This window comes from Diabrotica virgifera, chromosome 9 (genome assembly GCF_917563875.1).
Source record: "Diabrotica virgifera virgifera chromosome 9, PGI_DIABVI_V3a".
Taxonomy (NCBI): Eukaryota; Metazoa; Arthropoda; class Insecta; order Coleoptera; family Chrysomelidae; genus Diabrotica; species Diabrotica virgifera.
The window spans coordinates 158157921-158172349 of record NC_065451.1 but is presented as its reverse complement, the minus strand read 5'-3'; the positions used below and the strand labels follow the sequence as shown (position 1 = coordinate 158172349).

The 14429-nt window shown below is 32.1% G+C and overlaps 1 protein-coding gene across 1 annotated transcript in view; it reads right to left on the bottom strand.

Annotated features, from left to right (window-relative positions):
- The window catches only part of LOC126891750 (ubiquitin carboxyl-terminal hydrolase isozyme L5), a 63908-nt gene extending 49847 nt beyond the window's left edge, over positions 1-14061 (bottom strand). The window contains exons 1-3 of the mRNA XM_050661039.1: positions 13863-14061; positions 13746-13809; positions 1716-1954 (exon numbers count right to left, since the gene is read on the bottom strand). Coding sequence (XP_050516996.1) covers positions 1716-1954; positions 13746-13809; positions 13863-13938 — 379 coding nt within the window. The 5' untranslated portion in view covers positions 13939-14061. The remainder of the gene's footprint in view (positions 1-1715; positions 1955-13745; positions 13810-13862) is intronic.
- Between the last annotated feature and the right edge of the window lie 368 nt (positions 14062-14429).

Here is a 14429-nt window from a genome sequence, read left to right as displayed (position 1 = left end):
TTGTTACTCTTGGGTTCAAGGTCTATAAAAAATAAGGATAAGGGTTCCTTTGTTTGTTTGTGTCGGACGTTGGTTATAATGCGAACTTTATGGCCGGCATTTTCTAACTCCTTTGTTATATCTGTTGTGGGTATAGAGTGATGGATATGTCTTATTACCACTCTGTAGGCACGTTCTTCCTTTATTTGGTAAGTGTGGTGAACGATTTTTTCGTCTCGTAAATGTCTTACCAGTTGACGATAGGTATCTGTTGTATGTGTTATAACTTTGACAGTGTCGTTTGGCAGGGTTCTGGTATAGTAGGTTTCTTTCTGTATAATTTGTGCAAAGCTATCGAGCATATCTTTAAAGTTTTTGACACCATATATGAATATTGGAGGTGGTCTTGGTACCGGTACCTTCTGTTGTTGTTCTATTTCAGTGTGTTCAGTGTTCTCGTCATTTGATAATGCACTGTATCGATTTTGTATTTTTGTTGGTGGTGAATTGGAAGAATTAGAATCGTTATTTTTAAATTTACGTTTTTTTTGACTACTTGCCATGAGTTCTTATTTTGGGCTTCTTTGTCTTCGCCTTCGCTAAACTCAATATCCGAATTTTCTGAATGTATATTTTCAAGATTTATCTGTCTTTTTGAGGTCTGCTCTGCAGTGGATGGGTTGCTTTGGACGTAGTACATTGGTTGTGATTTTAGTGGAAATTGTTGTAGTTGTGATGGAAAAATGAATTGATTTTGTGGAATGTTTGCTATAGGAGTATTTGCCTCTTGACAGTAGTAAACGGAATTTGGTGCATTTTCGGAAGTGTTTTCTGGGGGCGGATATTGTTTGGGAGTTGGGTACATGTTCTTGGATGTATATTAATAGTGGACCTGCTGTTTACCTACAATTTCTGCTAATACCAAAATAGACACTGGTTGTATGTATTCCATATGTGTGAATTGTTCATTGTAGAAAAACAGAATTTGGTACGTCACTGTCACTTCACTATTTATTTTATAATTATATTTTTTCTGCAGATTAAACTGCTGAAGTTAGATAAACTTAATTATCATACAAAACGTTAAGACGAACTCGAACAGTATGAATAACGAATTCAAACTGTTTTAAGAATGTCTTTAAATCACAACATTTGCAGAGAACTTTGAAATGTGTGTTCAAATATTGGCAGTTATTTTGACACTTGAACGTCGATGTCTCGAACAGTATGAATAACGAATTCAAACTGTTTTAAGAATGTCTTTAAATCACAACATTTGCAGAGAACTTTGAAATGTGTGTTCAAATATTGGCAGTTATTTTGACACTTGAACGTCGATGTGTATATACATTTTGTATACTGTATACTATATACTACACACATCGGCGTACGTTTCACTTTAGGTTTTGACTTAATTTGTTTGAAAATATTACATGTAATTATGTAACCATATAACCGTTTATTATCGACTGGTAATCTAATAAATATTTTATTGGGGATATTTAACACAATGGTACTAAACAATACTTATAGTACCTATTTACTTTTATTTTCCAAAGTAATCACACACACAATTCATTACTATCTCTTCAAAAACTGTATTAAACTCCAAAGTAAACAAAATGGTATATAATTTTATATCTGACAGTAGAAATGTCCTTACAAAATATTACGATTTGATGTCAAAAGGTTCACACACTAGATCGTTTGAAATGATTTCAAATTTAAACACTAACCTTTCATATTAGCATCGAAACCTTGACAAAAGTCTTTTAGTTCAGTAAGTGTATGTCCTAACTTTAGATCATTGTGACGGCAATTCAACAGAACACTGAGGATAGCTTGAGTGGCACAAGCGTTCTCTATTACTTGTTTTGCAAAGAATATTTTTTCTAATCGGCTATCTTGTACTAGTGAACCAGATGGGTCATCGTCTTTCGTCCATTTGAATAAAAATATTAATCCATGAATTGGCCTACAAAAAATAATATCAAAGAAATAACATATTTAGAAAAAAAATGTGACATTTGTGAAATAATTAATATTGAAACTAACTGGGAGAAAAAGGTGCAAGTAGAATTGGTCACAGTAGTCAATTTCAATAGGCATCTCAAAGTCCTAGAGGTTGTACAATATAATAGTTAAGTACAGTCCGTCTAATTTACTTACCGTTGCACGTCATTATTTACGTTAGAGATCTAAGTTGACATTGTTGCCCAATTACAAAAAAATCTTAAATTCATTTTAAATCAAATACATCACACAATTTTTGCGGAAGTGGATTATACAGCAAAACAAATTAATATATATTCAATGTAAATAAATAAAAACTTTAGAAATAGAAAACAAGAATTAAGTTATAATCTTACGTTAAAGTACATAATCAAAACAGTAAACATAATAAAACAAATACTTATAGTAAAGAATATAAACAAATATGAAGTGTCATCACCGCAACTGTCAAATAAATGTTACCAATTTATGCCAAAATATCACCTTCGTTCAATTATAGTTACAGTGTATTCCGAACAAATGTGCTTCATAAAAACGCTTTATAATCCATTTATACAAATTAAATGAAACATATTATTGTGTATTTCTTTAAGTTAACATTAATAGAAATCTTATAAGTATTATTTCTGTACGCGTATATAATAAAATATGCCTAGTGGCTCTAACGCCAGTGCACTCGACAAAGTGATTCTAAAAAAGAACACACCTACCGCCTAAATATTTCGTGTTGGTATCATAATATGACGTCTCGGTTTATGACGCGGATGACGTGCGACGGTAAGTAAATTAGACGGAGTATATAATATAATAGTTAAGTACATCATCATTGGTTCTACAACCATTGGTGCTGGTGGGTTTTGGCCTGTTCTAGAATCAGCTCCAATCTTTCCTATCCTTTGCCTTGGTTTTCACACCCGATCATATCACATGGTTTAGTGTGTTGAGTTTTTGGGTTTGTGAGGTTCAGTATGTTCCTAAACTAACAACGTATTGGGTGTAGGCACAGATGGTTGATATCGATAAAATTTCCTTGAAAATGGATCCGGACAGTAAAAATACCTCAGGTTATACTAGATTATAATGAAACCAAAGGTGAAGTGGACACTGTAGACAAGATGTGTGCCGTTTACTTGGCGTCTAGGATAACAAAGGGATCCGGCCGTGTGTAATTTCCTACAGTCTGATAAATATTGACGGCATAAAAGCTCAAATTTTATACAAACTGACCTGTCCAGTCAAGGCTCCTAAATATCGGAAGAGTTTTCCTGAACAATTTGGCATTGAGCCTAATAAAAGAGCCTCTTATCTTAAGATCAAACCTCGGACATTTACTTTAAGTGCTTTCCTCAAGGTGATGTATGGTTCAGAGGTTGAACCTATCGGAGGACAGAATAGAAACCCTCTAAAGCACATTGTGTGCCAACAATGTGTAATGAAAGGTCAACACTCATAAGCTGTCTTCCACGTGCTATGGGCCTCTCTTCCTCAATCCATAAGATTTTGGTTTAAATGTGTTATGAAGCTTCCATCTCATTCATTCTCCCTAAGCGGCCTAACCACTGCAGCCTGTTTATTTGATGTATCTACCAATATTATGTTCACTATAAAGATGGTAAAGCTAAAAATTATAGCGTCTACGTCTACAGCATAATCCATTCTCCTGCAAGTCTATATAAATATATCTGAGGATTTTACGTTCAAAAAAGCCTAAGCATTCTGACGAGTAAATAGGACAGGCTTGGTAAGAGTTCTGTATATCAATATTTTCATTCATTTTGTGACATTTTTGATGTTTTGCGGTCCTGCAGTCTACTCTGACGGTCTTATGAAGATTTCCTCCTCCCACAAAAAAAAACCCTTAGATCTTCGGGTTTTTCTTATTGTTTGTCACCTTCATAATATACTTCGTTTTGCATAATATCGTGCCATGGACTATTGGACCTAGTCTGCGTTTCTTCTTACTATGATAGTTGTCTGCGTTTCTTCTTGCTATGATATTGAGTTGTCATATAGGTTATGTACGTCAAAACAACAAAAATTTTGGTCTCATTTTTGAAGTAACTTTTTGCAAGTTTTAAAAAGTTTAATAAATAAAAAAGTGCTGTAGTAGTGCCCAAAAGTAACATATTCCACCTACAAGTATTATCAAAGTACCAGCTGTGATATTTTTCAAAGGGCAGTGACCTTCAAACAAGGCCAACGCCCAAATTACGTTTTAACCCAAAATTTTGATTTTTATAACAATATTACGATGGTTATGTGTAGTAAATGTAGTGCTGAGGAGACTGAAACGTATGCTCACGCTAAATGCAATGAATGTAATGCCTTACTGTGTGTTAATTGCTCCAACTTATCGGCATCTGAACACAAAGGAGTCTGTTTGAAAAAAAGGTCACCATGTATCAGATACAGTTGTTGTGAGTGTCTAAAATCCATAAAAGGTGAAAATAAAGGGAAAACTAAGACATCATTAGTAGATCTAGAATCATCCCTTCTCAAAGCTATGCAAAAGGGATTTGATGATATAAGAGCCGAATTTAGCAGAAATGACAAAAATGATAAAATATTAAAACACATAGATGCATTAAAATAAAACAGTTGGCACAATGAAATCAGAAAATGTGAAAATAAAAGCAGTGGTGGACAACATGGCATCTAAAGTTGTAATGATTGACGAGTTTATGCAAAAGGAAAAATCTTCCATCAAAAGTGATGAACAAATTTTGTTACCCAATAATCTACATGGAAATTCGTCATCCATAAAAAACAACATGCAGAATACTGATAACTGTGATGGAAAAAATAATGGCTATGAGATCACTTTGAGCCAAGTGCAACGAGCTGTTAACTCAGCCCTTGTGGTAGATGTGGATGAGACTTCCAATAGAAGTAATTCAAGAATGGTACAGTCAGAACTTATTGGTGTGCAGCAAAATATAGAAAATATGGAGGAAAACGCAAACATTCAGCTCAGCGGGGTCCCTAATAAGAAGTGATATTATTTAGGGCAGGTTTCAAGTAATGTTACAAACCAAGCAGTCATAAAATATATTAAAGAAAAAGCCAAGATAGCTGACAATGAAACCATTATTGTGAGTCAACTCTCAACAAAAGGAAACACCAAGTCTTTCAAAGTTGGTATTGAAAGCAAATATAGTACGGAATTAGAGACTGAAGACTTCTGGCCTCCGTTTATAAATTGTAAGAATTTTGTTTTCCGTAGACCAAATTTGCAAAACTCAGGCAATCATTATAACAACAATGGTAATTTTGGAAATCGTAGAAATTTTTTCATGAGGAATCGAGGGAGAAACTGGAGACAATAGATCAATGTCATATTATCTACCTCAATGCTCAAAGCTTGATTGCCCACAAAGATGAAATAACTGCTCAAATACTTAGTAAACAACCATATATCCTAGCTCTATCAGAAAAAGGAACTACTGTGGATATGGATGATGATGAGATCAATGTACTTGGCTATTCCTGTGTTCGATGTGATGCCCCTAACCGCTATACAGGAGGAGTGATAATGTTTATAAGAAATGATACAATTTATGAAAATGGATGTATTTATTCTGAAGATAGTAATTGTTGGTGTGCTTTTATACATGTGAAAATTAATAGCATAAGTTTGTCGATCGGTTGTCTATATAGGTCACCTAATGGTAGTTTAGCAGCTTTCTTAAGTAAGTTGGAGGATATTATTGAAGAAAATATGACCATAAATAAAAAATGTATATTGGTAGGAGATTTTAACATAAATTATTTTAATAAAGATGAATTTTACTGTAAAAAGCTAATAACTCTTATACAATCACTGGGGGTAGAGCAAGTGATCAAGGAAAGTACAAGAATTTGTGAAAAGTCGAGTACTCTTATTGATCTTGTCCTTACAAACACTAATAAGTTAGAATATAAAGTATTTTATACACCAAAGATCACTGATCACTTAATTATAGGTATTAGGCTAGAGAATATTGATAGTGTAAATAGTAATAAGAAAAAAATTTTAACTAGGTGTTTAAGTGATCAGGCATTTTATGAATTAAATATTGAGATTATAAACTGTGATTGGAATTACGACTCTACTGATATTAATGTGATATATAGTGATTTATATGATAAATGTAAAGCTGTGATAGAAAATAAGTATCCTATAAGACAAATACCCTGTAAGAATGAAAATGTTCCTTGGTATGATAATGATGTTAGGGCAAAGGCATTTGAGCGTGATAGGGTATATAAAAATTATGTAAACTATAGTAATGGTGGTAATAGTATAAATTTATGGAACGAATATAAGATGAAGAGAAATATAGTTGTAAATTTGCTAAAGCACAAAAAAGTTAAATATTATGAAAGTATGATTGATAACAATAAAAATGATTCAAAGGAAATGTGGAAATGCTTAAAGAAATTAATAAAAAATAAAGACCAATATATAAATTATAAACAAATTAACTTTGGAATGGATGAAAGTAGAGTGAATGCAAAGAATGAGAGGGAGGCTGCATGTTTGTTTAATACTTATTTTACAAAGAGTATTGAGGAGATAGTATCTAGCTTTACCAACTCTCATGAATGGTCTGATAATAGTTTACCTGAAGTTGAATGCTACATGAGTGAATTTCCGCCCTTAACAATATGTGAACTAAAACAAATAATATTTTCTTTAAAAACCTGCAAAAATTTAGATAATGTACTCAATTCACAATTTTTAAAGAAAACTTTTGAGACAACTGGCTATGCTGTTCTTAATTTTGTTAATTCTTCATTAAAGAGTGGAAGCTTTCCTAAAAACTTAAAAATTAGCTCTATTACACCGGTCCCAAAAACCCAAATGAAATCAGAAGTATCTGCATATCGACCAATCAATACACTGCCTTGTATAGAGAAGGTACTTGAAAAAGCCGTTTACAACCAAATAATTGAATACTTTAATAAAAATAATCTTTTTCTCGGCAATCAGTCTGGGTTTCGAAAGGGTCACTCATGTGAAACAGCAATACAACTTACCATCTCGAAGTGGAAACTACTTATTGATAAGAATAAATTTGTAGTAGCTGTATTCTTAGACTTTAGAAGAGCTTTTGAAACTATAGACATAGATTTGTTAATTAAAAAATTGAGGTACTACGGTTTTAAACAAGGTGTTATAAAATGGTTTAACGAATATCTCACAAAAAGAACAAAAAATGTGCAGTTAGGCCAAAGTAAATCAACAGAACTACCTAATTGTTTTGGTGTACCACAAGGCAGTGTACTTGGAGCATTATTATTTATTATTTTCATCAATGATGTAAATTATGTTGAGGGTCTGGAATTTATTAGTCTTTTTGCAGATGACACATTAATTGTATGCAGTGGTGATGATATTGTGGAGGTTGTTAGAAGGATGCAGTGTTTGTTAAAAAGAATTGAGATATTTTTGGATGCTAACAAGTTAAAACTTAATGCGAGTAAAACAAAGTCAATGATAGTCTCTAGCCGATATAAATTAAATAATATAAGTATTGAAAATTTGAAACTAAAAGTTAATAATGAATGCATCAAATGGGTCAATGAAATTAAATATCTTGGATTTATACTGGATAACACACTCTCTCTGAAACCTCATTTTCAATATATTTGCAAGAAAATATCTAAAAAATTATTTTTCTTTAATAGAATTAGCAAAGATCTATCATTATTTTCAAGGATCACTGTATTTAGAAGTATAATTCAGCCCCATTTTGACTACTGTTCAAGTGCTTTATATTTAGGTGATAAAGGATCAATTCAATCATTGCAAATTTTGTATAACAGAGGTATGAGAACAATTCTTCGATGCAATCGCTACACGCCAATTGAGATGATGTACTCTACTTTAGGTTGGTTTTCAGTTCAACAAAGGCTATACTACCTTACTATGGTTTTCATTTTTAAATTAAAAAAAGGAATGCTGCCTGCATATTTTAATGAATATGTTACATTGAGGGGTCATGTTCATTCATATACCATGAGAAATATTGAAGATTTTGATATTCAAAAAACTAATAAACATAGCACAATGACATCCCTGTTTTACAAATGTATGAATGAATTTAACCATCTTCCCCCCAGTGTTAAGAATGCACTGACAGTTCAAATTTTTAAAAAATTACTGAAGACATATATTTTACCTAGATAAAAAAAAATAATTTTTAATAAATCTGTATGTGTTGTATAATATTGCATGTATTGTATATTATATGTTACATTTAATTAAGCAAATTCATATTTAAATATTGTTAGTAGGATTTCTATTTCAATAAAGAATTTCAATGATATCAAATTATCAACTATTAATAATAACCTGCTATTAATAATGGTTCGTCTTGTTGTTATTCCAGATTCTCTAATAACATTGTCTATGTGAACATTCAATAGAAGGCACTATAGGCTATCTCCCTGCCGAAGTCATATTTGTACCTGGAAAGTTCTTTATACTCCGATCTGCACTCTTACACGCAACTGTAGAGAGGGTTGCTTTCACAAATTTCACTACGTGTATTCGAATATTGAACTCTATCATAACTTTGTATAGTGCATTTCTGTTTACACTGACACGGGCACATCTAAAATCCACAAACAAATGGTGAATATCAATTCCATATTCCTACGTTTTTTCCAAAGCTTGTTTTCGAAAGAATATTTGATTGATAGTAGACTTTTCTTTGCAAAACTCACACTCGTATTTGCCTATTATGTCTCCAAAATATCCCCACGGTTGATCTTAAAAAATGAAGGTCAGTATTTTGTAGGCCACATTTAGGAAGTTAATTCCTCTGTAGTTATCACAAATTGTTTGATCTTCTTTCTTGCGAATAGGTACAATTATACCTACGCTCTAGACTTCTGGTAGTTTTACCTGCTTACAAATCATTTCTAATGGCCTACTTATACAACTGGTCAGATCTTTTGTGCCATGTTTTAAAAGCTCAGAAGAAACGTCATCAGCTCCAGGAGCATTGTTTTCTTTCAATTTTTGTATTTAGTCTACGCTCAAAATTTTCTGCCCATCTTTCTAGTACAGCAGATTCCCGTAAGTTCGGCCTCCGCTTAGTCCAGCCGGCTCCCTGAGCATTAGTCACACACTTTGCACATCAAAAATCATTAGAAAAGAAAACTCAGAAAAAAATTACTGACTTTTTTAAGTGTTTAAGAAGCCAAACCAATGTGTAATAATATTTTTAAATTTTATTAGGCCTAGAGTTCTGTAAGTATTGTTTTATAGTATTTTTGTAAGGGTCTATCTTTTCATATATGTTAAATATATGTCAGAGTATTCCTCTGTATTGTCTTCTACCTAATGTACAAGTGTTTTGTTTTGCTAGATCCATACAAACAATAAATGGGCATTTTCAGATGAGCATCAGTTAGTTCGGCCACTTTTAAGTTCGGCCTAGGATCCAGTCCCAAGGTGGGCGAACTTACGGGAGTCTACTGTACCTGGTCCTAGTCGCCAATGATTTCTCCTGTTCTGGTTAACCTACTTGTAGAATTTTCGTGTTCCCATTTGTGTGTTATATTTCTCTAGTTCTTTCAGTTGGTATTCTATATACTATTTATTCTTTCTTTTCAATATTCGTTTTTCAAATCGAAGCTGGTCTCATCGCCTATACATTTCCTCTACTTGTCTTATTTTTCGCCCTTGGAGCTTTTTATACAGGGTGAGTCATGAGGAACTGTACATACTCCTACCTCGTATAGAGGCCCCTATGGGGAATAACAAATGACCATTAAAAAGTGTCTGCTCCCATTGTTTAATAATATACAGGGCGAGTTTCGCATTTTGACAGAAATTTGTATTAGTCATAATTTTTGAACGGTCAGATCGATGTGTCTCTTATTTTGGTCAATCGTTACACTATTGCCACCCAATCAACTGATTTATTCAAACTAGAAAAAAATCAGGTCCGGCTTTAAAAAAATTAGTTCGTTTGGGTCTTAGAAAAAATTTCACCATGTATAAGCTTTTTGAAAACTCTAATATGAATTTTACAAATTAGACAAATAGGCAATTAAAATAACATATTTATTTTTTTCCGCACACGATTGCTTAATTTTTTATAAAAAAATCAAATTTGATTATGAATTAAAAGTTTGGTAAAGTGAACCATAGATTTAACAAAATTAACTTTTATTACCAAAATTAATTTTTTTTTAACAAATATTTAATTTATGTTACCACCAATCAACTGATTTATTCAAACAAGAAAAAAATCAGGCCCGGATTTAAAAAATAAGTTCGTTTTGGTCTTAGAAAAAATTTCACCTTGTATACGTTTTTTGAAAACTCTCATATGAATTTTACAAATAAGACAAATAGGCAATTAAAATGGCATATTTATTTTTTCCCCACACGATTACTTAATTTTTTATAAAAAAAAAAATCAAATTTGACTATGAATAATTAAAAGTTTGGTAAAGTGAACCATAGATTAAAAAAAATAACTTTTATTACAAAAATGAATTTTTTTTGAACAAATATTTAATTTATGTTATCACCCAATCAACTGATTTATTCAAACTAGAAAAAAATCAGGCCCGGATTTAAAAAATTAGTTTGTTTGGGTCTTAGAAAAAATTTCACTTTGTATACGTTTTTTGAAAACTCTAATATGAATTTTACAAATAAGACAAATAGGCAATTAAAATGGCACATTCATTTTTCCCCACACGGTTACTTATTTACTTATTTTTTATTAAAAAATCAAATTTGACTATGCATAAAAAGTTTGGCAAATTTTTTGCATAGATTTAAAAAAATTAACTTTTTTTTGCAAAAATTAATTTACAAAAACAACGTTTTTCTTAAAATTAAAAGTTTTACCATTTTTTTTTTCTGTAACACGTCTAGATCTAAAACTTCCCATAACACTTCTTTTGGACTCTATAGTTTAACATAGACGTGATCAAATTGATAAATTTTAAATTTTTCCACCTAATTTTTGCGATTTACAAGTTTGCAACTTTTACAAGAAGAAGACTGAAAGTCTACAACAATTTTCATAGTCTTCACAATGGTAAGAGGTATGTGCTGTAAAAATTTCAGAAAAAAAAAATTAAAATGGAACAGAGTTGTAGCGAGTTAAACCGTGAGTTAATTTTTTTTTCATTTTTAGGTTAAAATTCCGATTTTGACAAATTTGATTTTTTAATAAAAAATTAAGTAATCGTGTGGGGAAAAAAATAAATATGCCATTTTAATTGCCTATTTCGTCGGCTTAGGGACACACAAACCTAACTACATTTCAGGTAAGGGCGAACTTCCTATGATAATGACAATTTGTCTTATTTGTAAAATTCATATTAGAGATTTCAAAAAGCGTATACAGGGTGAAATTTTTTCTAAGACCAAAACGAACTAATTTTGTTAAATACGGACCTGATTTTTCTTTGAATAAATCAGTTGATTGGATGGTAACATAAATTACTTATTTGTGCAAAAAAAATTAATTTTTGTAATAAAAATTATTTTTTTTAAATCTATGGTTCACTTTACCAAACTTTTAATTCATAGTGAAATAATTCATGTGCGGAAAAAATAAATATGCCATTTTAATTGCCTATTTGTCTAATTTGTAAAATTCATATTAGAGTTTTCAAAAAGCGTATACAGGATGAAATTTTTTCTAAGACCCAAACGAACTAATTTTTTTAAAGCCGGACCTGAATTTTTTCTAGTTTGAATAAATTAGTTGATTAGGTGGTAATAGTGTAACGATTGGTCAAAATAAGAGACACATCGATCTGACCGTTCAAAAATTATGACGAATACAAATTTCTGTCAAAATGCGAAACTCGCCCTGTATATTATGAAACAATGGGAGCAGACACTTTTTAATGGTCATTTGTTATTCCCTATAGGAGCCTTTATACGAGGTAGGAGTATGTACAGTTCCTCATGACTCACCCTGTATGCTTGATTTCTTCTTTGCGTTGTTTGTGCACATTCGTCATTGTACCAGTCCAACCTTATTTTTTCACGCTTTGGTCTTCCAATCACTTCAGTTGCTATCTCTTCCAATGTGGTATATTATATACTTACCTATAAATATATTTTTTTATTTATTAAATTAACAATGCACCTAACCTTAAGACTAACCAGCATTTTACATTTAACTTAATCTGCTACTGTACTGTCCTAGGTATTCCCAACGGTTCACCTTGTAATTTAATAATTATTGTTGCACACATCACTGTTGTGGCTAGGTTCACTGTCCGAATTTAAACTGACACTGACATTTTTATAGATTTATTACTATCACACAAGTTCAAAAGGTTTGGTGCGTTTGAGCCTGCAGACTAGGTTTTGATTATCTAAAAGTTCTAACACTACCCTGTTTGTATGGTTGTGGAGTCGTTTTTCGTGACCCTTGGCAATCTTCTTTATTTCTTCTTTGATTGTTGCTATATGAAGTTCCCGATGTAGGTCTTTGTTGCGGATATACCATGGAGTGTTGACTATGTTTCTTAGTATTCGGTTTTGGACTCTTTGAAGGCAAGCATAGTTACTCTCACTAGTACAGCCCCATAACTGTAAACCATAGGACCATACTGGTTGGAGCACATTTGTTTGTAAACTAATACTTTGTTTTTGATTGTAAGTTGTGAGCTTCTACCTAATAACCAATATAACTTCTTGTACTTCAGTTTTAGTTCTTCGGTTTTCTTTCTGATATGTTCCTGCCACTTTAATTTGCTATCCAAATGTAGCCCTAGATATTTAACTGTTTTCTTGTACCGAACGATCTTATTGTTTATTCTAACTGGGTGACTATTTTTTTGTAGGTGAAATCGATATGGGCAGATTTCCCTTCATTGATTTTTATGCACTATTTATTATTCCAGGTGTTTATTTTGTTTACTGCATTTTGCAGGTGTCTAGTTGTTTCTTCGAATGTTTCACTGACTGCTAGTATTTCAGTGTCATCTGCAAATGTTGCCAGTTTAATATTTTCTGTAACAGGTATGTCACAAGTATATAATATAGTATGGGTCCCAGAACACTGCCCTGTGGGATTCCTGCTTTAATTGGCCGTAATTCTGAATATTCGCCTTCCTGTTTAACTCTAAAAGTTCTATCTTCCAAATATGATTGTATTAGATGTACATATTGGATGAGAAGATATCTTTTTAATTTTAGTAACAAGCCTTTGTGCCACACTTTGTCAAATGCTTTTGCTATGTCTAGAAAAATAGCTGAGCATATTTTATTCTCCTCCAGAGATCTCTCTGTAATATCTGTTATTCGATGAATTTGGTCTATTGTTGAATGTTTATTAGGAAATCCAAATTGGTAGGAAGGAACAATTTCCCTGTGGTCGAGTATAGGTTGCATTAGTGCTAGCAATATCCTCTCAAATAGTTTGGATAAAATTGGTAGCAGAGATATTGGTCTGTATGATTCTACCTTGTTGGTTGGTTTCCCTGGTTTGGGAATCATGATTAATTCATTTGTTTTCCACGTTATTGGTACATATTGCAACCTGAATACTGCATTTATAAGGTTTGTGACTTTTACGATGGCCTTTCTAGGTAATTGTTGTAGTATTTCTCCTGTCTACCTATAAATATATTCATGAAATAACACAACATATTTAAAAATAGTGAGCTTATCGAAACTAACTCCATCAAGTCTAGCAAGATGGGTAACTAATACTATATGGATAGAGCTTTTAGTTATTAACAATGAAATAGATTTGCCAGCTAAGTATATTACTTACTTCAAATTTTCGAATAAGTCGTTATCCAGCCCCCACAGCTCTTCCACCTGTACCCCTTTGCACCCTACAAAACAAGAACATGAGATTCATTACAAGTTCTGAAAATTCAATATTTACCAAATTCCCTAATTAGTTCTGAAAAAACACCAGGATCACTTTCAATGAGACACCAGTTTCCAGCACTTTCGGCCATACTAAATGTGAGTTTAAAATTTAAAACTAAAAAGCGTAAGTTGTTGTACCTTCAACACAATTTAACCTCAAATTCAAATTAAAAAAAAAATAAAAAGTAATAAAATTTGACATCTGACGTTGGCCTTGTACTTTGCTGCAAATGAGGCAATTGCCATGCTGTTCAATTTTTTTAAATTTTGAACAAGACTTGTTACTTGCTCTAGTGTTTACAAATATTGACATTAATTAATTTATAAAGAATATCCTGGATATTATAGGTTGGTTGTCAAATAGCGAATATTTGACAGTTTTTAGTTTTTGATAAAAAAACCTCATCAAACCTAATTTAATTTGAAAACAGGGCCCGGATTACGTACACTCGATACGCATCGTATCCGCCATGTTTTCCCATAAGGCGCTACAGTAAAACATGGCGGATACGATGCGTATCGAGTGTACGTAATCCGGGCCCTGTTGTTAATTTTTTATTTATCGCTGATAAGAAGTCGA